The sequence below is a fragment of the Brachyhypopomus gauderio genome, chromosome 2 (assembly GCF_052324685.1).
Source record: "Brachyhypopomus gauderio isolate BG-103 chromosome 2, BGAUD_0.2, whole genome shotgun sequence".
In the NCBI taxonomy this organism is placed as follows: Eukaryota; Metazoa; Chordata; class Actinopteri; order Gymnotiformes; family Hypopomidae; genus Brachyhypopomus; species Brachyhypopomus gauderio.
The window spans coordinates 28,404,689-28,429,177 of record NC_135212.1 but is presented as its reverse complement, the minus strand read 5'-3'; the positions used below and the strand labels follow the sequence as shown (position 1 = coordinate 28,429,177).

Genomic DNA, 24,489 nt, shown 5'->3' with positions numbered 1-24,489 from the left:
CCTAGCAAAAGGAGAGCTGAACTAATGGGATTCCCACTGTGTCTCACATTCAGTAAGACTTCCTTACATTCCTGGTGCAGTGCAATAGATCTGCTCCCTGGAAGTTCCCTCTTTGGGGTAACATGTATCTAATACAAAAAACAGAACCAATGGATCATCAACTTGACAAGACCATTGAGTACTGGCATCATTTGGCTGATTGGTGCTACCAAAGCTTTGGTTTCCTTTAATAAAGGGAGGGTGGAGGTTGTCCTTGTCTTGATTCACACCAATGTCCAATGCCTGTAGAGAGAATAAATGAAAATCCATATTCATCACCATCAAGAAGGCACTATGTATCTTTAATTGTATGGTATAGGCTGGCTAAAGCCCCATCTGAATTCCAAAACTTCATGAATTATATTTTCTTGTGACAAGTTTTGTTTTCACTTCCTGATCCACATCTTCACGTCTTTTAAAGGTGATTCAGGAACTCTTACACATGCAGCCTTTCAACATTTCAATGAATTATTCTATGCCAACACCAAAACAACCTGACCTTACATTACTGTCAGAAGTAGAAGCATCAAAGGACTGATTGGAATCTCTTGTTCCAGCGTCAATACACATCTTCCAACATGGCTTTGCTATTAATCATGCAGCTATAATGTACTGAATAGAGAATTTCTCACAATGATGTATCTCTATCGTGCAATCTAAGTATACATCCAGAAAGCAATGGGTTCAATCTTTCAGAAATATGCCTCCAAAGAATTACATGTCTGCAAGCTGCTTGAAACATCTCTCTATTATACTTATTTTGTACTGTCAAAATCCACCTTTACAGTCCCAGTGGTTCTGGTGGTCCACTCTCACAGATGATGTACGGGACTTCAATGTATGCTCAGTAAATGCGTTTTGGTCTCTGATATAAAGTGGTCTAATAGTGCTGTAAAATTCTGCCTGTTCTCTGAAAATACCTTCTAACTGTAACTTTTCTGGATATATTTCAAACATTCTTTATGTCTCATCTAATTTCAGACTCTAGCCTACCTGCTTTGGAAAGTGCAAAATCTATTTGTAAGGCAGCATTTTAGTTTTTGTGTAGATTTCAGTGGACTTCAAAATGGGTAAAGGATTACATTACATGTCAGATATATGAAAGACATTCTCTAAGTGCTTGAGAGTTAACATCCGCCTTTCTAATGGAAGACTGTGAGACTGAGCTCCTTGGTCAAATGATCAGATAGAGATACTGAGCCAAGAGTTCAGTTCATTCAATGTTTATCATTCAAAAAATAGTAGTTGACTTTTTTTCTTTTACTTCATATTTCATGACATTTCCTAATTTGATGGGGACAAATTTTCATGATGATTTTTTTTCAATGTGCTGAACACATATTGCACCCATCGGTCGTCCTCAGGGGTCAATTTGACCCCAAGCTGTTTTAACTTGTCTAGATTTGTATGAAAAATTCAAGATAAATTAATTCTAATTTAAAAGTTTGGCCTGATGGTGGCGCTAGAGGACAGGTCAACTCACAGATTTTCAAGGGGTTATTTATATATTCAACAAATAAATAAAGTGCCTGTCCAGGGCCGGTGTCAGGACATATACAATGGGGGGGGCGTCAGAAAATTTTTGGGTGGCGAATGTAAATGGTTGACCCGGGGGGGGGGGGGGGGGGCAATGTAAGTTGTTGACCGTGGGGGAGGAGGGGTGGGGAACATAAGTTGTTGACCGGGGGGGGGAGCGGGCGAGGGGGCGCCGTGTAGCGATTGTTGTAAAATAAATGGGTCCTATTTTTTACATTGAGGGGGTGGGCCATATCGCCTGGGGGTGGGGGTGGGGGGAGGGGAACGTAAGATGTTGACCGAGGGGGGCCGAGGGGGCGCCATGTAGTGATTGTTGTAAAATAAATGAGTCTTATTATTTACATTGAGGGGGCGGGACACATCGCCTGGGGGGGGGGGGGGGGGGGGGGGGGGAGTTGTTGACCGAGGGGGGGGGGGGGGGCAGAGGGGGCGCCGTGTAGTGATTGTTGTAAAATAAATGGGTCTTATTATTTACATTGAGGGGGCGGGACACATTGCATGGGGGGGGGGGGGGGGGGTAAATTGTTGACCGAGGGGGGGGGGGGGATGTAAGTTGTTGACCGAGGGTGGGGGGTGGGGGGGGTGGCGAACGTAAGTTGTTGACCGGGGGGGGGGGGGGGGGGGGGCCGAGGGGGCGCCGTGTAGCGATTGTTGTAAAATAAATGGGTCTTATTATTTGCATTGAGGGGGCGGGACACATCACCTGGGGGGGGGAGGGGAACGTAAATTGTTGACTGAGGGGGGGGGGGGCGTAAGGAATTTGAGAGTGGCCGTTTTTAGGACCTATAAACAGTTCAATGCAATGTGGACTGACTCACTGAACTCACTGAAAACTGTGGGTCTGGTTATTGGCCTATGATATTTAGCTACATATTCCCTCTAAGAAATACATACCCAGGTATTTTCTTTTTTGCATTCAAAATTATTTAACTTAAACCTCCTCATCTGTGCAGTTACATTGTTCTCTACAGTGCTGTGCATACCAGCCATTTCTGATGAACCTCCTACTTCCGTGCAGGCATCATGGAGGACAGCTACAACCCTTGAAAGGTTCTGTAGCGAGATCATGTGTATTGCAATAGTTAACCAAATTAGGTCAAAGTTCAAAGTGTAAATAAGTGCAAAGGACACACTGCTCTCCTGAAGATGGAAATTTGACCTGACTGGTATTGAGATGCTAATCGTTGACCCTAGCAGACCCTAGTCTTGCTGTCTGGAATTTCCCTGTAATATCGGAACATGCAGTATGTTTTTATAGTTTTCATTTCTACAACCAACAGAATTGTATTTATTGTAATTTAATGCATTCTAAATGTATGGTATGTGTGTGGTATGGTAAAATGGTGTTTGTATGGTAATTGTATTCCTTTTATTTTTGAAATCCACAATGAAAGTCATTCATTCAAAATGCCTTCATTTATTTATTTATTTTGTATTGTGGCTTGAGGTACCAAGCAGTGTTCGGGGCTAAAACTATATTTTGCTACATGGGAAGTAGCAAGTGTTTACATGTTTTGCTAATTAGTGAACAGGTGGAACATTGTTATTGTTGATGTTACTGTATGCAATGTCTTTGAAAGAAGGTCCTGAGGAAGAGGTGGCAGGCACGCGTGCTCGTTATAAAAAACCTGCTCCTTCAGGAAGCTGGAGGCATGCACGTGTGTTCTTTATAAAAAACCTGCTCCTTCAGGAAGCTGGAGGCATGCACGTGTGCTCGTTATACAAAACCTTTTACCTCAGGAAGCTGGTGGCATGCACGTGTGCTCATTATAAAAAAACCTGCTCCTTCAGGAAGCTGGAGACATGCACGTGTGCTCGTTTGTAAAAAACCTGCTTCTTCATTAAGCTGGAGGCATGCACGTGTGCTCTTTATAAAAAACCTGCTCCTTCAGGAAGCTGGAGGCATGCACGTGTGCTCGTTATACAAAACCTGGTACCTCAGGAAGCTGGTGGCATGCACGTGTGCTCATTATAAAAAACCTGCTCCTTCAGGAAGCTGGAGACATGCACGTGTGCTCGTTTATAAAAAACCTGATCCATCAGGAAACTGGTGGCAGGCACGTGTGCTTGTTTATAAAAAACCTGCTTCTTCAGGAAGCTGGAGGCATGCACGTGTGCTCGTTTGTAAAAAACCTGCTTCTTCAGGAAGCTGGAGGCATGTACGTGTGCTCGTTTATAAAAAACCTGCTCCTTCAGAAAGCTGGAGGCATGCACGTGTGCTCATTATACAAAACCTGCTCCTTCATTAAGCTGGAGGCATTCACGTGTGCCTGTTTATAAAAAACCTGCTCCTTCAGGAAGCTGGAAACATGCACGTGTGCTCATTTATAAAAAACCTGCTTCTTCAGGAAGCTGGAGGCATGCACGTGTGCTCGTTTGTAAAAAACCTGCTTCTTCAGAAAGCTGGAGGCATGCACGTGTGCTCGTTTGTAAAAAAAACCTGCTTCTTCAGGAAGCTGGAGGCATGCACGTGTGCTCGTTATACAAAACCTGCTCCTTTATTAAGCTGGAGGCATTCACATGTGCCTGTTTATAAAAAACCTGCTCCTTCTGGAAGCTGGAAACATGCACGTGTGCTCGTTTATAAAAAAACCTGCTTCTTCAGGAAGCTGGATGCATGCACGTGTGCTCGTTTGTAAAAAACCTGCTTCTTCAGGAAGCTGGAGGCATGCACGTGTGCTCGTTTGTAAAAAACCTGTTTCTTCAGAAAGCTGGAGACATGCACGTGTGCCCGTTTATAAAAAAAAACCTGGTCCTTCAGGAAGCTGGAGACATGCACGTGTGCTCATTCATAAAAAACCTGCTCCTTCAGGAAGCACAGAAAATATTTGCGTGTCTTTCATCAGCTGTATTCTGTTTGATGTGTTTGAGTGTAAATATACACATGCTGACAGAAGCTCATGCTCACGTATTCACAGTTAGCATTAGTTGTTCAGTTTAGTGTGTGCCTAGCCTGAGATTCCCTGCATCAGGCAATTTGCTTTGATATATTTATAACTTGCAGTAATTAGAAAGTAATGATTATACAAACACAGCTTGGTGAATCCTCTTTATATAAAGTTCTGTGGGACTCTTGCTGCATACACAGCAGGATTGTAGGACATCAGGACAGAAAATTTTAGATGTTTATGTAATGGAATGAGAATCAATTGTAATCTGTGCTTGTGTGTGTGTGTGTGTGTGTGTGTGTGTGTGTGTGTGTGTGTGTGTGTGTTGCAATCCCTCAAGCCAATTACTTTGCATTTCTAATACTGAATGCAACATTAGATATGGAAAGTGTCATGTTATTGGTCCTGATGAATAGAACACTGATCATTGCATATTATTTTTGGAAATCAAAGAAAATGTTTGTTCCAGAGTTCTCTTGGACTGATGAACTGATGACAGAGGATTTCAGATTTGTAAAGTGGTCAGTAATGGTTATGAAATTTGCACTTTTTCTTGGCCAGAATTTTGGTGCATTGCAGTAACAGATGAGATGTGTTTTTCAATTTATCCAAATAAATTGACCATGTAAGAACATAAGGAGTGTTATTAATAATATACTTTATTTATACTTTTATTTATGTTAACTGTCTATAGCCTGTACTGTTATCAACTATAATAAACTATGAGGAGCCAAACATTTTAGATAATTGAACAACAAATATGTGTCAAATAAAAAATCGCTAAATGCATGTACACATTAAAATATTTGCTTCATAAATCTTATATTCTGTCACCTAAACTTCTATTATATCCAGATAATGATCATATACATTGCTGGCATTTTTTACTCAGGTGGAGTGGCTGTGTTTGAACTGCCAGACTGACAGAACCCTGCAGGAGCAAACGGGACACACAGGACAAATCCCTACACCGTCCTCTGTGTCCAGGATGGAATCTACGACTGATGCTGAAGCACAGGCAGTCAAGACTCCCGTCCCTGCTCAGGACATTGCAGATGCCCCTGGACTAACTGTGTCTAAACCTGAATCTCACCAGCGAGCAGAATCCCCACTTACTGTTGGGTCTGCTGCCCCAGCTGCTGCTGGTCCTGTCCACACTGTGGATGCTCCCACTGCTAAAGCTGTGGACACAAAACCTGAGCTTAAATGTGAAACTCCACAGCCAGCAGTTAAAGAGAAGAAAAAAACAGAGCAACCAGCATGTGACGATTCCTCCCACAACTCTGAGTGTGACGATTCTTCTCAGAGTGTGACGATTCTTCCCACAAGTACTGTGGACACTCCACAAGAGGCGCTGAGGACAGCTGGTGTCTCAGTGGAAACTCAACTTGATGTGAAGGAGATTTTTGTAGCACCAACTGTGGTAATGTATAATAAAATATTATGTCATACTGCAACAAATGCAAACCTGTTTAACATGAATAACCGAAGGCAATTTTATATTACATCTTTTTCACGTCATGCTTTATTAATGTGTTTTGCAGGCAACAAAAGAGGTAGAAAAGGATTTGCTAAATAAAGAGGTCCTGATGCAAGCAGAAAGTAGTCGTTCTACACCTTCTGAACTTGAGAGCACAGTATCTGGAGCTGAGGCAGACACCTTGAAGGTGGATGATAAAAATGACCGTCCAGGACGCATTTCTCCTGAGTCATACAGCTCAGCTGAAGAAGAGCTTAAAGCAATCCAGATGGCTAGCGAATCATTTATGAAGCTAGTTGAACCAAATCTGGCATTTTTCGAAGCCCCAGTGAGCATAAAGGATGATCTTAGCACTATGGAGAAAAACAGCGAGAGTGAACAATCACCGTCTGTGCAAAAGATCAGACAATTAAGCACTGCGTCCTCGTGCAGTGAGGAGTACAGAGCAGGCAGCCCAGATTTGGGTGAGGATGAGTTCATGCAAGCGCAGCTAATGCAGATGTGTGCCGCTGAAGGCCTGTCTGATGAAGAAAAGAATGTCAATGAAGTGATTGAAGAAATCGAGCAGCAGAAGCAATATGAGGCTAGAAACGCAGAAGATATAAGTCCAGGACCGGTACCAAGAGGATCCCTTCAAACAGTCAGTGTGGAGGTTGAAGAGAGTTCTGACAGCATCTCACCATGCCAAAATGAAGATACTGAAGTCATTGAAGTGATCCATACATCAGATAAATCTGAGAGAAATACAGTAAAGACTTCTGTCCTGAATGATGATGAAAATAAAGAGCTCACAGATCTTAAGAGCGTTACAGTTATTTCTGTACAACCACAAGTTCCAACCAGTCAGATTACTGAAAAGGAAACTGTGACTGGAGCCACCAAGGATAGGTCTAAAGATGATGAATCCTGCCGTATATCACTATCTCATATCACAGCACCTGCATCACCACCCTCAGATGCTGCATCACCTACATCTGTGTCCTCACTCGAAAAAGAGAGTGACAGCAGTCCAAGCCAGAGACTTGATCATCAACTCAGTAATCTCCTACCAGTGGAAGATATATGTCAAAATGAAGATTTATGGCAAACATCAGGAATAAAAGGACACGACTCATCCTCCTTCTCTGATATCTCACCAAGTATTGAGCCTGAACCAGAGAACTTCCTTCCCTACCAACTGCCACCCATCTGTTCTTCAATAGATGTGGTGAATGATGCTGTAGAAAAAACACTAAAGAGTGCAGAGGAGATATATGAAGAAATGATGCAAAAAACCGAGCCACTAAAATCTATGACGAAGAAAGTCACTCCACCTGAGATTGAGCCACTTTATGGAGGCATGTTAATAGAGGACTACGCTTATGAGTCACTAGTGGAGGAACCAGCAATGGCTGCAGCTACTGGGTGTAGTATTAATGAGAATGTGTATTTAAGTGAAGTGATTGTTCAAGAGGACGCAAGAAAGCTTCCAACACCAGAGGAAGCTTATTTGGAGATGCAGAAAAAGAGAGAACTCATGATAAAAGGAAAACTGTCCGAGCCCGTACAAGACGACAAGGGAGTTCCGCATTCACACTTTTCCGCCCCTGCAGTTACTGACACTTGTTATGTCAATATACCAGAAAATGACAAACGTACTGTATATAAAGATGAAGAATGTGGGTTACATGGTGAAGATGTTCTGACACCTGAAACAAGTCCTACACGATCAAGTCCTTTGTCTCCAATATCTCCTTTTTCTTCATCTGAGCCTTTATATGACTCCCCTGAAGTTGTGCTCACTCTCTCAAGTGGTGAGGAGGACAACACTAAGGAGGAATATACAGCTGAAGATGTTCAGTATGCTATGGAACCATACATTGATAGGTCAGCATCTACTGAAGCTTGTTCTGTTAAGAAAGCTCTCTATCCAATTCCTGATCTGAAAATTACTCAGTGTTCTTCTGGGGAAGATGAGGCTGAAGAAGACGATAATACACAAGAAAACAAAGTAGCAACGTCAACTGATCAGAGTGATGATAATTCCAGAGAAGCTGCAAAAATTACAAAAGCGTCACCACAATCAAAGTCAATGGAGGATGACCCCGTATCTTTTATCCATGAAGTATCAAAATCCATGCAAGAAGATGTCTCTCCCATTGCATCTCCTCTGTCTCCATTATCCCCACATTCAACATCAGCAGCCTCCTCATCTCCACTTACAGATCAGTCTCCAGAGCCTGGCTCAATCTCAACAACACCAACAGCTGCTAGAAGTACCACAGCTCTTGGAGCTGACCCTGCTTCATATATAATTCTAATGCCAGCTCCACAAGTTGCAGTGCTAACAGGTCCTCCTGTTGCAAGCTCCTTTGAAGAAATATCTTTACAAAAGACTACATCCACTCAACAAGTCACATCAACAGCAAAACCTATGGTTTCATTTTCTAAGCCACCACTAGCTTCAAACGCACCCTATATTTTAGACTATTCTACCCGTGTTTCAACATATACACCATCTACAGTATCAATGAATGGCCAAAATGGAGTTTCTCTCCCAGGTCAGTCTATGATTCCAGCATGTTTGTCAGCTGCAGGATCTGTAATCCCAGCATACATAACTGCATCAGCCTCAGTATCTTCAGCACAAGCCCCAGTCCCATTTTTCACTTCAGTTCCCTTTGTGCAAGATACCATATCCTCTGCATCTGAGTGTCTAATTCATGTACCATCTTTAGAGTCACTTAAAACACCTGACTCTACTGGAGACGATACACCATCTCCAGTCTTTGTTCAAGTTCCATCACCTGCTCCATTTATTGTCCAAATGTCAGACATAGTTGCTTCATCTACTCATTCCCCAGTTCACACTGCAAATGAAGTGCTTATTCCAACCAATTCACCAATACCTGCTCCAACTGGTCCACTTACCACAGATACAGAAAATATACCACCAACTACATTTTCTATTCCAAGTCATTATCACAGTCTCGATGCAGACAAATTAAATGCAGCAGCTGCAAGAATTCGGTCAATACCAGTTACATCACCTGCATTCACAGACACAAGCACAATTCTTACATCACAGTCACAGATTGTGAGTCCTACTGTGCAGACAAAGCAAGGCCATTTTGTCATAATTGTGCCAAAAAACACATCTGTAATAAATCAAACACCACAAGATATTGGCAATAATTCTGTCATGGTAGCAACCTCTGTTGAAGAAACTAGAACTCAACCTGTTATCAGTACAGATGTTCCCGTGGAACCTCAAATAACAACTGTCTTTCAAGAAAGAGCGGATAAACCAGTCATTGAATTTCCACCACCACCTGCAGTTTTACCACCAGCCATCCTGGCTAATACTTTACGTTATCCAGCTATTAACCAGGAGTCTGTTCCCATTCCATTATGCGTTAGATCTTCTCCTGAGTCTTTCACAGGTATGTCCTTCACAGCACAAAGTCAAGCAATAAATCTGAGTTCAACTCCAATAAATAAGCCTCCACCCCCAGTTCCACCCAAGCCAGTCTGTATACCAGCTGGTCTAGTGTTTAGTCACCGACCAAGAGAAAGTGTGAAGCCACCAAATACTGCTGAACAGGCTCTTTCTCAGGCAGGACATGCTGCTACTTTACCAAGAACAAAAAAACCTCCCAGTGCTCTTTCACTGAGTTTGAATGCTCCTTTCGAAAACAAACATAATGTTTCATCACCAAAATCACCTTTGTCACCTAGATTTTCCAAAACTCTTGAGACATACGTGGTGATAACATTGCCATCAGAACCAGGATCGCCAGTAGAAAGTATTACAACCCAAGCCCCAATGCGAAGATCATCACTGCCAAATTCTGCTATTGCACCAAGAATGTTTATCCCACATGTATCTGAACCACTGGTGATGGCACCAATGGTAGCTGCATCACCAAAAATAATCTTCGCTCCTGTTACAGCAGTGGTTCCAGTACAAACTGTGGGCACCTCACCAGTACCTGAGACAACAATACAAGCTTCATCTACACTCATAGCGATGCCGTCAGAAGATGCACCAACATCAAATGCTGCAGCACTGACTTGTGTGGCCCACGCCGGCACCATTGGGCCACCCATCACGGAGAACATGACAAACTATGCTGCACCACCTATGGTCACAGTAAATGGAACAAAAGTCTTTTCATCACCACCTGCATCAGAGTCGACTATATTTTCAGCACCAGCGACCGCTATACATCCTGTTCTTGAACCAGCAGCCATGGTTTCTGATTCAGTGGGACTTGAGAGACAACATTTACAAACCGTTTGTTCTGCTCCTATAACAGATCATCAGACTATACAAGCAATGGGGTTAGATCCATCATCAGCTCCTGTAATTCAGGTTGAACATTCAAAAACCACAGAACCACAGAATGAGGTGTCTGTAGTGTATGTGAAAACACCTGTGCCAGCTTCACCACTGACATGTGCTCAGTTCACAAAACCATCAGAGACTCAAGAAATGAGAAGGCCAGATAAAGTTGTAGCAAGTACGAGTCAAATGTATTCTGCGAATTCTGCAGAACAGCACCTAGAATCGCCACAAAATTTTGTGACCCAAATGTTCAAGGCTGAAGTCCAGAGAACTACTACTGTGTCCGTTGTCCAAGAAAGAATACCTTTTGAACCTGTGTCAGACATCGCCAGTATGGCTGTCATACTTGGGCCTGAAATAAAAAGAGCCCAAACAGAAAATGGGAAATCCCATTACTCTGGGGATATAATAGATCTGACAACATTAAAGGTCAATGTTACAATGACAGACATGGGAATGGACCTGACAGCTCCCAAAGAAAGTAAGCAGGCCTTTTCAATTGATTCAAGTTGTAGACAAGCAACTGCCATTAAGCCAGAAATTGTAAATCTCAGTGCTGAGATACCTCCTCCTACAACACTCTCTGTTGGGACGGATACCATCAGTATTGTGACCTGTAGTGCTACAATTGCATTCAATAATAATTTAGTTGACACGCCTCTGAACTTAAGAGGTGTCACATCGAAGACACTTCCACTCACAACATACAAACGATTTGAGCCACTTACACAGATAGTATACAGACCAGTAAATTCACAACCCAAATCTTCACCCAGTACAGAGATTCCCATTAACCTATCATGTGGAACTACTGAACCACCTTCATCTTTACCCTCATCTTTACTTGTCACAGTGTCCCCAGTGACCTGCATAAATGCCCGGGCTGGTGTACCTATACATATTGAGACATCTGTGTCTGGAGCAATAGATCTCACTACATCAAGACCAAAAAAAGACATGGTGGCTTTGTCTTCTTCCTCTGGGATAGTTACAGCTGTTATTGAGGATGTGGCACCTGTAGACCTGACAGCAGGGAAACGAACAGTGTGCTGTGATGTCCTCTACAGGCTTCCGTTCACAGGGAGCTGCAGAACCCAATCTCCAGCAAGCACACAACCAGGCAACCAGCTTGACTTCAGAGAAGATCATTCCCAGTATGAAAATGCCACAACACTTAAAAATGAAGATCTCAGTACAACAAAGACCTCTCTACCTAGCAGTGACTTCACAGAAATTGGTCTGTTCACTGAGGGCAAGAATGGATTGGCCTATCAGAATGGTTCTCCAGAGGCAGCAATTGATTTGACATCAGGAAAAGTGTCAGAAGGTGAGTATTACAGTGTGAATCACTTTTATTTCTACCATTATTTAAACGCATGTCTACTTTCCTTTTCCACTAATGAGCAACCTCAAATTATTTACATTCATTTGTGCTTCTTTTTCTTTTTTACACAGATATGTGCATGTGCCTTCGGTGTTTTGGCTTTGCATCGGGCTAGTTTGTCAAGATTTATTTTTTTGCATGGTGTTTTGGTTTCCTTTTTGTGATTCTTTTGTGACAAACTGCATGCGCTCAAAATACATTACCCGGAAAACCAGCTGATTTATTTAACTAAAGTGTACATTTTCAAATCATTACAGATGAAGCTCTGGACTTCTCAAAGAAAGGCACTTTGAAAATGTCTGGGATAACCACTATGCAATATTCCCAAGCAGCATCATCTGGGGTTAATAGTGTCCTGAGATCATCAAACGGAGTGGTGTACTCATCAGTTGCTGCACCGGTTCCTTCAACATATGCAATCACTACCCAGCCAGCTTCAATATTCAGCACATCGTACAACAGTCCCAGCTGTTTAAATGATCAATTTTCTACACTTCAGAATCAACCTTTACCTTATGAATTTACACATAACACTGGAGCTAACCAATCAATATTTTTAGAACATGATCCATCAAAAGACACCCTACCTTCTGTCTTAGCCAACCTCCTTCCTTCTTTAACAGTCTTCCCAGAACTTTATTCTGATGCTACTTTGGAAGCCATAGCAGCATCACTGGATGCCCTGGTCTCCCCAAATGTTCCTCCTACAGATGACTCCAAGAGCCAGCTGTACCAGGCTGAACGGGAGTTCTTACAGTTGGAGAAGCTGAAGCAGCTGTGCTTGGCTGAGGAACTTGAGTGGGAGAGACAAGAGATCCAGCGCTACCGCGAACAGGAGCAGCTAATTGTCCAAAAAGAAATAGAGGAACTACAGAACATGAAACAAAAACTTCTTATGCAGCAAGAAGAAGAACGCAAGGCCCATCTAATGCTTCAGCAGGAAACGTTTGCACAGCAGCAACAGCAGCTACAGCAAATCCACCAGCTACAGAAGAAACTACAGCAACAGCTACAGGAGCAGAAAATGTATTCATATGGGGTTGAGCCAAATGAAGGATTGTTGCAATCTACTACTTCAGGCATTCTGGATGCTCAGTACTGCATAGGAGATAATGGCCAGTATTGGCCTGTGAAAGATGACAACTCTCTATTGTCTGGAGTAACCAGTCATGAACCTGCAATTGGCCAGGACCGCTACACTGCTTCCTCAAGCTTACCTGAATCAGAAGCTGCTATTAAAGATGCACTGGATCAAAAGCAGAACTTCAAGAAGCTGCTTTCCACATCCAAGAACATCTATGAGCAAAATGTAGATTTAAGTTGTAAGAAGGTAGTGGAAGGTAATGTTAAAACAGAAGATGAGGATGGGGTAGAAAGGCCTTGTCATGGCAGGAAGAGGAGGAGTAGGAGAAGTGTAGACAGCTGTGTGCAAACTGATGATGAGGACCAGGACGAATGGGATGTTCCTGTCAGGAGTAGGCGTAGATCTCGCTCCAGATATACTGATGGAGAAAGGGGAAAAGGCTCTAAAGTGTCCAGCATTGCAATCCAAACTGTGGCTGAGATCTCTGTTCAAACAGATCACTCTGGGACCATAAATAGGTCACCAGTCCGAGCTCAAGTTGACACCATAGTGGACGTGCACAAAGGAGGGCAACCAGAAAGTGACTCAGATGTTACATCTGACAAAGATAAGAGGCGATCAACTCCTGTCGAAATTGGTGTCAGTACACAACTAAAAGCTGATGGCATTGGAGTCTCATTAGAACACAAATCTCCAACTGTACTGTATTCGCCAGTCTCACCTGTGTCTCCGGGGAAGAGTACACTGAAGATTCTTTCAGCTGAACCATCAAGACATCCAACTAGCACAAGATCACTGAAGGGCACACAACGATCTCTGTCTGATCCCAAGTCTCTGAGTCCTACAACTGATGACAGAATCATGTACCAGTACTCAGATGTCTATTCTGTAAGTAATGTAAAAGTCAATGAGAAAATTTGTTCCTAAACTTGTTTTTCCATTTCTGATCTCCATGTTTCTGGGTATAACATGCATGACATGTAATCTTAGAAAGTGACTATAAGCAGGTACTCTTCTGTGAATTCACTTTCATTGGGGAGAACCTGCTTAGCAGGTAAACGCATAATAAAGGTCTGTGAATAAAAAAAATGTGTTGTTCATCTGCAGAGTAAGGGCTTACAAAGTGGAACCACAGTGGGCTCCCAGAAGAAAGTAAAGCGCACACTTCCCCATCCACCACCAGAAGATGATACTATTGCTGGTCACGCAGGATATAGTACTAGTTCTGCTCGAAGAAGAATGTGCAGAAACACCACCTTGGCTCGGGCCAAAATCTTGCAAGACATTGACAAAGAACTGGATTTGGTTGAGAGGGAGTCTTCCAAACTACGCAAGAAGCAAGCAGAGTTGGATGAAGAGGAAAAAGAGATCGATGCCAAATTGAGGTATCTTGAGTTGGGCATTAATCGGAGGAAGGAGGCTTTACTTAAGGAACGGGAGAAGAGGGAAAGGGCATACTTACAAGGGGTGGCAGAGGAACGTGACTATATGTCTGACAGTGAAGTTAGTAACATCAGAGGAGCACAAGGTAATGGTCACGGCCTAGAGCGGCCACGGACTGCCCCTCAGTCAGAGTTTAACCAGTTCATTCCACCACAGACTGAAGCTGATTCCCAGTATGCACACCTTGGAAGTCCATACTCCCATTATCAGTATGCTTCCCAAACTGGGACCACAAATCACTATTCCCAACAAACACTGTACCAACAACAATCCCTTTATCACCAACAGACATCCCCCTATCAAACCCAGTCAGTGTATTCCTCAGTGCCAACACTCAGCCAACAGCCCCAGCAGACTGGTTATGACCATGCCTCCCAGCTTCTTCTGATGCAGCAGAAAACCTGCCAGACTTCTCTAACTGACTTGGACACAAAGATAAACACCAATTATGAGGTCATCCGAAATCAGCCTCTTTTAATTGTACCCTCATCCACAGACAATGCCTATGGGGTATCGCATCTTGGGGGCAAATATAGCAACCTTGAACTGAGAATGGGTCTAGAAGAAAGAGGCAGTATGGCTAGTAGCCCTATGTCCAGTATTTCAGCAGAATCCTTCTATGCAGACATTGACCACCACAATGCTAGAAACTATGTTATGATTGATGACATAGGAGAGCTCACCAAGGGTTCTACTGGCTTGGGCTCAAGCTTCACCATCCCTGATAAGGACATGAGCAAGGCTGACCGTTTACTCCGTGCTGCCGAAGTTCGTCGAACAGCAGATATGTCCGACTTTCTCGGGCCTCTTCAAGCTGCATCTAGACTGCATTCGTATGGTAAACCAGAGGAGGATTCAATGGAGGAGCCATATGAGTTAAAGTTGCTAAAGCAACAAATCAAGCAAGAGTTCAGGAGAGGCACAGATCTGGAACACCTCACAGGTCTACCACACTACCTCCACACTGACAGTTTCAGACATTTCCCTAAATCTGAGAAGTACAGCATTGGCAGGCTCACTCTAGAAAAGCAAGCAGCTAAGCAGCTTCCAGCCTCAGTCCTGTATCAGAAACAGCTGAAGAATAAGAGAGCTGTAATTGACCCTAAAATAACCAAGTTTTCACCCATTCAAGAGAGCAGGGATCTCGAACCTGATTATAGTGGTTTCCTGTCCTCTACTGGCTCAGCATTGAGTGGACTGTCCAGCAGGGCAAGACTCCTACAGGATGAGATTACGTTTGGTCTAAGGAAAAACATAGCTGAGCAGCAGAAGTACCTGAGCACCTCACTCAGCACGAATCTGGCTCAGTCTCTCAACCTTAGCCCAAGCTTAAGGTCATCGCTCCAAGAAGATGGCACGTATCCGAGTGGCACACGGTCAAGACCTTCCTCTCGGCCTTCTTCTGCATATGGACTTGATTTATCTATCAAAAGAGACCTTTCCAGCTCTTCACTGAGGTTAAAATCTGACAGTGAAGGCATGGATTCCCAATTTGGAGCAGCACGGGCAAAGCCAACTAGCCTGCCCATTAGCCAGAGCAGGGGCCGCATCCCTATTGTAGCGCAAAATTCAGAAGAAGAGAGTCCACTGAGCCCGGTTGGGCAACCTATGGGTATGGCACGGGCATCTGCAGGTCCTCTGCCACCTATCTCAGCTGACTCTCGGGATCAATTTGGGTCAAGTCACTCCTTGCCTGAGGTGCAGCAGCATATGAGAGAAGAGTCACGGACACGCGGTTATGATCGGGATATTGCCTTTATTATGGACGATCTGCAGGGAGCTATGTCCGACAGCGAAGGTAAATTTGTTATAAGATTTGCTTCAAAAACAGCTTTCGTGGACATGTGTCTTATGCATGGCCTTGATTCTGTTCATATATCTGTGTGTTCAATTTTTGTTCCATAGTTGTTTATGTTTATGATCTCACATTGTTGTGCTTGTTTAGATATGTTGATGTATATGTGCATGTTTTTTTTCTTTTGTTTCTCTCGCTCTCTCTGATTTAACATGTATACTATATGTACAGTGTTCACCAGCTTGCACATTGTTTGCTCATTTGCATGCTATTTGCATTGCTCATTTTTGTTTTTCATTCTTCCTCAAGTTGTTTTAGCAAATATGCATGTAGGGTTCTGATTTGTATAGAAAAAAAGTCTTTTGCCATCTTATATATTTGGATATTTGTTAAAAATGAAATTATGTCTTTAGCTGATGAACTAAATTATATAATAACTGTCAGTCATGACAAAGATTATGAAAAACATGATTGACATACTTTTCTACTGGTAATTTTACTAATTAGGTTAACTTAATGTTTATGTTAACTCAACTTCTTAATTCCTAATTCTTTGTTTCCTATACTGCATGGTAGTTCTGTCATGTATGTGCTTTGGACTGGCTTCCTTAGCACTGGGTTAGCTTAGCCTTCATGGTTATCACAGGCTGTATTTAAATAAAGACAAACATTCTTACACTCTGTAGTTTAACTACTTATACTATATTAGGTAATAAGTAATATGGTTACTACATTGCAACTGTTATTTTTGGTAGGTCTGTTTTAGGTCAGTTTTTCTCTTTTAACTGTTACTTTATTGTTTACATTTGTATATTGTACAAAATGTCCCAGGTTTTTAAGTGCCCTCCAGTTGATAACATTTAGGTTTTGTAAATAATCCAGTCAGTTAATCTTAACAAAACATTTTTAATATACATATATGATACAGATGGTTTATTTCAACTAGTATTCTTTGTGCTAGTAATTTTCTTAGTGTATTATTGTCCATAATTATATTAATAGCAATCATATTATTAACATGAAATAATATTTCCCATATAGATTAAGTTATTAGCACTTCTAGGTATAACAACTAACCATAACCCTAACCCTAACCCTAGATATACTCTTAGGTATTCTTTATTTTTAGGCCTTCAGCACTAAAATAATAAGACAATCAGACGTAACAGAGTAATAATCTAGTTGTGTTCCATAAAGCACTTCACACATCCACACTAATGTGAAAAGCCAGTGTAACTCACACTATGTAATTCTCCCTAAAAATAATGGAGCATTAGTCTAGGCTGCTGACTGCTTCAGCATTCTCATATAGCAGACAACAGTTTGACTGAGTTTCTAGAAATATGACTGATATATAAATATATATTGATTGATAGATCGATGGGCGGATGAGAGTATAAGGTCTATATAATATAATAATATAAGGTGTTATGTCCCATCAGGGGATATTTAAACATAGCTCTGCAAATTGCCTCAAATGAGATCAAGTAACATTTTATAAAATAATCTCCTTAGCAAGTTTGTCGTGCTAATTACAAAAAATAGACTCAGTATGCTCAGTATGCTCAGAGGGCATTTCCACAGTAAAAGCACAGGGATACAACGGCATGTTGTAATAAAAATAAATAAATAAAAAAGTAATAATATTAGCTTAGAATGCTTGTAGTTTTCTGTTAACCTGGCAACCTTGATTACTCTGAATAAACACAGTAGCATTCTCTAAAGTTTTTGCAGTTTTTTTTTTCTATAAATCCACTGAAATGAATGTTTGCGTCACAGCAGGAGGTCCTAGCTGGAAAGTGGAAGGTGAGAGTCACTGCGCACTGACTTTTAAAATCCCATGAAGCATAAATCAACTCGTCTCATGCGTGTCATAGTCTTGACTGGTGGGCGTATCTCTGTGGTACACACCTCGGCCCCATCCTGGTGTTCATATCCATATGTTGCACTAGGTAACTTTGACATGACCTGATCATATCAGCAATGACACATGCATATCTACATGCCTACATATGTGTTTGACCATGGCGATGGCATGTCGGAATGCCGGAGTTCAGTGTGTTCAGGTTTCAGTTCTGTCCATCGAAAGGTCATGAGTTCATACCATGAAATAAGCATTCTCACGTTCAGGTGCAGGAGTGGACGTGCTGTTGGTTTAATGTAACACTCATAGTAGACCAATGATCACTCATGAATAAAAAAAAGCTGATCATAATAAATATCAATAATTATTCATATTTCAAACCATGCATCAGAAAAAATATAGCATGTTATCTGCAGCTATTATACTTTAGATATGCAATAATCTTATATAAGAGCTTCTGAGTGAAAGCTTGAAACTATGTCATGCATATTCCTGCACAGTCTTGTTATGGGAAGATATTTTTTACTGTAAAATGTGTTAACAGCAGTATCAACTTGGATGGTGAATTTTGTGTGAACTATATACAGTGTATTAATGGTCTCTGAAATAGCAGCTTTAGAATGTTTTAGAGTGTTTGTTGGATTGCAATGGTGCTGTATTGTAATAAGCCAGATCACAGTACCGCAAAAGTACTGGAGATTATCCGTGTGTTCATCTAGTCAAGTGGGAATGAGACATCTCATCTCCTTGTGTGTGTCTGCTGTGGTTGGAAGTGGTTTGAAGTCCCACTCTCAGCGCATGACGTATGGGCCACACCCATGTGCGGAATACAGCATGCATGCTCACACGTGTGTCCTGCACACATGACCCAGTCTGTGTCACATGACCCAGTCTGTGTCTCCCTCCACAGCTCTTGAGACCCACACTACTGACCTATTTTCTCTCGGGTGAACCCACCTAATTCTTCTGCACAGCACATTAGAGGCTGTTGTTTACAGCCTCTAGTAAACGCTGTTTCCTGTTCACCTCCAGCTCTGCTCAGCTTTCACTCTGCTTTTAAACCCTGAGCGTGTAGAATGAACCTCCTCCTAACATCTCCTCAGTCGTTTTAAGGAGGAGTGGTTAGGGAGAGATGGTGGTGGAGTGAGACACATACTCATGAGTTACAGGGGTGGTGCTGCAATCTCTGCTCTTCTTCCCTGTTCCTATTCAAGCGTACCACCTGCAGCATGAAGAGACCGACTGGTTCGATAAACCTCGAGAGGGACGGGAGGGACAGGACAGGAGACGGGTGAGCGCACACACGCACACACACATTGACAGGACAAGAGATGGTGAGCTCACCTACACACACACACACGTTGACAGGAGATGGTGAGCTCACAAATGCTGTTGAATTAACTTTGATTAATGGACCACAGTTAAACGTAAAATAAATTAATAGAGACAACCGTTGGTGAAATCATAGTTTCTACTTTATGTATGTAATTCTATTCACTAATGAAGATAAGCGTTTCATGACTCACTGTGGCTTGTGTTCTTGCAGATGAAAGCAATGCATTATCCTTTCCCTCACACTCGCATGAAACTACAGAAGGACCCCAAGGATCACACAGTCTCTGGTAAATTTGACACAGTCTGAATTAATCTGGGAATATTAATTTGCAAGATAGACTTACATAGACAAACACTTTAGGGCGTAACTTTATGTTGACAGTGACTTTATTGTAAAAACATCTCAAACTGCTAACCGGATCCTCTCTCTCTGTGTTTTCAGGGAGTGGGTTTGGGATTCGAGTGGTAGGAGGTAAGGAGATCCCGGGCACTAATGGAGAGATTGGAGCATACGTCGCTAAAGTGCTGCCTGGAGGCACTGCAGAGCACACTGGGAAGATAGTAGAAGGTAAGACTGTGGCATCCTCATTGAGGACTCACTGAACTTTGACACCTGCTGTAGATGAGAGCATTTTATTTGCCGAACTAATCATTCTGGCGACTATTTTGAGCTGTCTGTGCACTCATAATCTTGTTTTCAAGACCTCTGAAAAAGACACTTTCAGAATATAGGAGTAGAACCTTAGACTGACAGGAAGATGAGACAATCATGTCTCAAAGCAGCTACTTTAAAGTTTACTTTAAAAATGTGCGAGTTTCTCAGAAAGGTGCTTCTAATGTCAGAAGTCATTTGTTATTTCTAGTGTGCACCAGGTTTGTGTTCTTCCTGAATTCAGCATCTTCTGCCTCTAGATAATCGTGTCATTGACACTATGCTGACCTCACCATACCACAGGCTTTTGGTGCAGAGAAAGAGAGCTCTTCCGTTTACTGTTTTAGAAGATTACAAACACAAACATTCATCTTCAGTGCTGAAAAGATGAAATATTTTTTCAGCCTCAGCCAAGTCCACAATTACCTCTCTTTCAGAGCACACCTTCAGATGTTTAGTCACCAAGATCTGAGTGTAGATAGTGTGTTGTATAATATCCAGCATTTTAAAGGTATTTCTGTGTTCTTTTCTAAATCACTGTGTTGTATTCATTGCTACTGAAGAGCTCCGTGAGTCACAGCTCTGTCTGAGGATTCACATCCATCTGTAAGTGCTGAGGTATCAGGAGGGTGTGCAGTGTTTTGTAGTGCTGCTTTACCTCAACAAACTGATTTCTTGTCTTGTTTTTGCCATGTGTTTGTAGGAAAGCTCATTTAAAAGGAATGTAAAAAGTGTGTGTTTGTGTGTGTGTGTGTGTGTGTGTGTGTGTACATTCAAGAATACACTCAATTCTGCATTTATTATTCAAAACTTCTGATTTTCAACATTGTATATTAGTATATTGTAAAGACTGGCATGTTTAATTAACTATTTGTCTGTTTTGCAACACAGAAATAGATTTTACTTGCGATCGCTCACTTAATTCATGTTTTCTTGTGTGTAGTAAAGGGCACAGGAAGTTCCTGGCAGTTAGGATGGGCAGGTTTCAGCAGTAATACACTGCACCTGACTATCACATCTCTAATGGCTGTACTGTGTGCACTGCAGGAATGCAGGTACTGGAGTGGAATGGAATTCCTCTGATTGCAAAGACATATGAGGAAGTGCAGAGCATTGTGGGTCAGCAAAGCGGAGAGGCTGAGATATGTGTGCGCCTGTGAGTTCCTGGCTTACTGCACAGATCATCACTGTAGCATGTAGTTTATGTAACCTTATGAGGGCAAATTGACATGAAGATAAAAGTTTCTGCCAATATGTTGACCAAATGTTGGTTTCCCTGTTTTGTTGATTAGAGACCTGAACATGCTGTCAGACTCAGAGATTCACCAACAGCTGGAGCTGCACCCACAACTTAGGACCAGTAAGACCAGTAAGACCAGTAAGCCTCTTTTTGCTGTGGCTCCATTTTATTCAGTACAGTAGGGATAAAAAATGATCTGAGAAGTTATTATCTTATGCTTAGTGTGCACTAAACTCGCTATGTGATATTTTTCTTTGCAATAAGTGAACATTGATCTGACATCAGATTGCTGAAGTGCCTGGTGTTCATCTTAATAGTCGTTTCCCTGCTGTAGTAGAGTTGTAGGTCAGCTCGCTAATGATAACATCATCGAGGGAGGGAAAACAGGATATAGAGTATTGCCATCTCCCTTTCTCTCTCTCTCTCACACACACACACACACACACACACACACACACACACACACACACACACACACACACACACAAACACACACACACACACGCTCATGAGTGCAAAATTACACAAACGCTCACACACATGTACAGAGAAAGAATCTTGTGACAGAGAATCACAAGCCTTACACACATCTATAAACACCAAAACCGCAACAAAACCAATTCTGTGAGATTCCAAAACATTTATTTCCCCAAAGCGTCTGTCCGAGCAAGCTTACCTCATAGTGTGTGCCGGCTGGAGCTCCTCTCCTGATGCTCCTTGTTTTCTTACTTTGCTTTGATGTGGTGGTGTGGGTGGTGTAGCTGCGGAGCGCCAGCGCTCTCCGGGCGTGGACCCTCAGCAGCTGGCGGCGGAGCTGCAGAAGGTGTCCCAGCAGCAGACCCCCGCCTCCGTGCTGGCCGTCCTGGAGAAGGCTGTGCACCTGCACTCTGCTACGGCGTCCGACGCCTCCAGTGGGGTCCCCAGCCCGGGGCAGCCAGGCTCCCCGTCCGTCAATAAGAAGCGTCACAGCAGCAAGGTAACGTGGGTAAATGTGCGAGGTGTGTGGGGGTGGGGGAGGGGATCGGGCTGGGTCGGGCTTCTTTGAGTGAAGCTCTTCACCTCTGTGACGAGGCAGGTGTAGCTGCAGGTGGGTGGAGTACTTCACCTGTGTGCTGAGGCAGGTGTAGCTGCAGGTGGGTGGAGTACTTCACCTGTGTGCTGAGGCAGGCGTAGCTGCAGGTGGGTGGAGTACTTCACCTGTGTGCTGAGGCAGGTGTAGCTGCAGGTGGGTGGAGTACTTCACCTGTGTGCTGAGGCAGGTGTAGCTGCAGGTGGGTGGAGTACTTCACCTGTGTGCTGAGGCAGGCGTAGCTGCAGGTGGGTGGAGTACTTCACCTGTGTGCTGAGGCAGGCGTAGCTGCAGGTGGGTGTGGCTCTGCTGCTCCTCATGACTCCTGGAGCTGATGATGCATTCTAAGTGATGCAGGTGATTTGCTGTGGTCAAGGTATTAAAGTTAAAAACATGACATTTCAATTAAAGGAAGGGGATGAAAAACAATGTGTGTGTTTAAAAGAGAGAGAAAGAGAGATTTTATGTGACTAAATATGTCCATGCATATACGAGTGACTATAATTGTCTCTTCACCTGCACTTTACACATGACACTCGTTTTGTGGGTTTGGTTTCCCTCAGTCCACAGAGGCTCTGAGACCACATCCTATCAGTGGTGAAATCCAGGTGAGTATATCTCCACCTCACCTTCCCTCCCAACTGGAATACTATGTACACAAACAGACAAAACTTTATATCTGTTTATGACACTCTGAAGCAACTCAAACATAGAACTGATATTAGTATAATGCATTTTCCATTTCTTTCTCTTAGCTTCAAATCAATTATGACAAGAATATGGGTAACTTGATCGTCCATGTCCTACAAGCAAGAAATCTTTCCCCAAGAGATAACAATGGATATTCAGACCCTTTTGTTAAGGTGTATCTTCTACCAGGGAGGGGGTGAGTACCGAATGAGTTTGTGTGTGTGTGAGTGTGTGAGACAGAAATTGAGAGTAAGAGAAAAATAGATGGAGAGAAAGATGTTGTGTGTTTGTCTGTTTTGTCCATGTGTTATATCAGTGTGTTTATGTGTTCTTATATTTCTGTTATTTTATGTCTTCTGTGGCAGAACCTTTTAATTATTCTAATGTTTAATTTTTTATTTTCTTTTTTTCAACCCTATTTCCTTACTAATATACTTACTTTCTTTCTCCCTTATTGTCTGACTTAGTCCAATATTTCTTCCTACATTTTCCACACACTCTTATGTAATACAGTTACAAAGTCATCGCACACTAGATTGATGAAAAGTCTAAAATAGATCTATCTATCTATCTATCTATCTATCTATCTATCTATCTATCTATCTATCTATCTATCTATCTATCTATCTATCTAATCCATCTAAATAACACTATAATTCTAAGAATGTAGAACTATGTGTATAGAACTATAATTGCAAGAATGTCTTAAATCAGTTCAGTGCAGTGTTCTCTGCGTTGTTTACTAAACAACTCATCCAAGCCACAGGTTTAGCACTGTAATGGCTTCTTGGAAGGTAGCACTGCTAACGTCTCTTTATAACACTGAACGTCCGTCTGCTTAGCCTAGCTCCACTCACACTCCACTCAATCATTGAGCTTTAGTCTCTCGGCTTGATACTCATGAAGACAACAAGCAGCAAAATCAATAATGCCTTCTCCAGTGCCGGGCACCTAATGGTATATCTACTATCTCCTAATGGCCATATCTGGAGTGTTTATGCGATTAAGTTGCACTACCTGCCTGGTGTGTGTGCCATCAGACAGCAGGGGCAGGGCTGCCTACACTCCAGTGTGCACGTCTCATTCCTCTGGAGCTTCAGCCCCGTTGCTCAGTTAACTTCCGCAGGCCCTTTTGTTTTCCTTGTCTGTTTGTTTGTTTATTTATCCCTCGGACTCTCTGACTGTCTTCTGTTGGTTTGTTTATTTATCCCTCGGACTCTCTGACTGTCTTCTGTTTGTTTGTTTATTTATCCCTCGGACTCTCTGACTGTCTTCTGTTTGTTTGTTTATTTATCCCTCGGACTCTCTGACTGTCTTCTGTTTGTTTGTTTATTTATCCCTCAGACTCTCTGACTGTCTTCTGTTTGTCTGTTTGTTTATCCCTCGGACTCTCTGACTGTCTTCTGTTTGTCTGTCTGCTTCGGCGTTCCGTAAAAAATCTCCGGATTGGTTCAGCCAAGTCATGGTTGTCCAGAACGCAAGGTAGCGTGGCCCAGAGCCAACCCACCGCTCGCTGTGGCTCCTGTGTGTGTGTGTGTGTGTGTATGTGTGTGTGTGTGGCTTGGTGTCGGGTCTTGTGCCCATTTGCTGTCCATTGTCACTGCTCTGAGATCAGTGAGAGGGCTGTTCTGTGTCCTCCGTCACCGATGCCTCCCATCCCTAC

At 42.6% G+C, this 24,489-nt stretch overlaps 1 protein-coding gene across 7 annotated transcripts in view; it reads left to right on the top strand.

Annotated features, from left to right (window-relative positions):
- The window catches only part of pclob (piccolo presynaptic cytomatrix protein b), an 83,696-nt gene that overhangs the window by 48,235 nt on the left and 10,972 nt on the right, over nt 1–24,489 (top strand). For 3 of the 7 annotated variants that reach the window (XM_076993378.1, XM_076993381.1, XM_076993377.1), the window contains exons 16-29: nt 5,356–5,886; nt 6,008–11,597; nt 11,912–13,626; nt 13,846–15,979; nt 17,756–17,782; nt 19,055–19,131; nt 19,387–19,462; nt 19,618–19,743; nt 20,875–20,983; nt 21,120–21,205; nt 21,829–22,043; nt 22,700–22,744; nt 22,892–23,022; nt 24,282–24,308. In XM_076993378.1, the coding sequence (XP_076849493.1) occupies nt 5,356–5,886; nt 6,008–11,597; nt 11,912–13,626; nt 13,846–15,979; nt 17,756–17,782; nt 19,055–19,131; nt 19,387–19,462; nt 19,618–19,743; nt 20,875–20,983; nt 21,120–21,205; nt 21,829–22,043; nt 22,700–22,744; nt 22,892–23,022; nt 24,282–24,308 (10,889 nt within the window). Of the gene's footprint in view, nt 1–5,355; nt 5,887–6,007; nt 11,598–11,911; nt 13,627–13,845; nt 15,980–17,755; nt 17,783–19,054; nt 19,132–19,386; nt 19,463–19,617; nt 19,744–20,874; nt 20,984–21,119; nt 21,206–21,821; nt 22,044–22,699; nt 22,745–22,891; nt 23,023–24,281; nt 24,309–24,489 lie in introns of all 7 variants that reach the window. The other 4 variants (XM_076993380.1, XM_076993379.1, XM_076993382.1 and 1 more) reach the window with 4 other exon arrangements.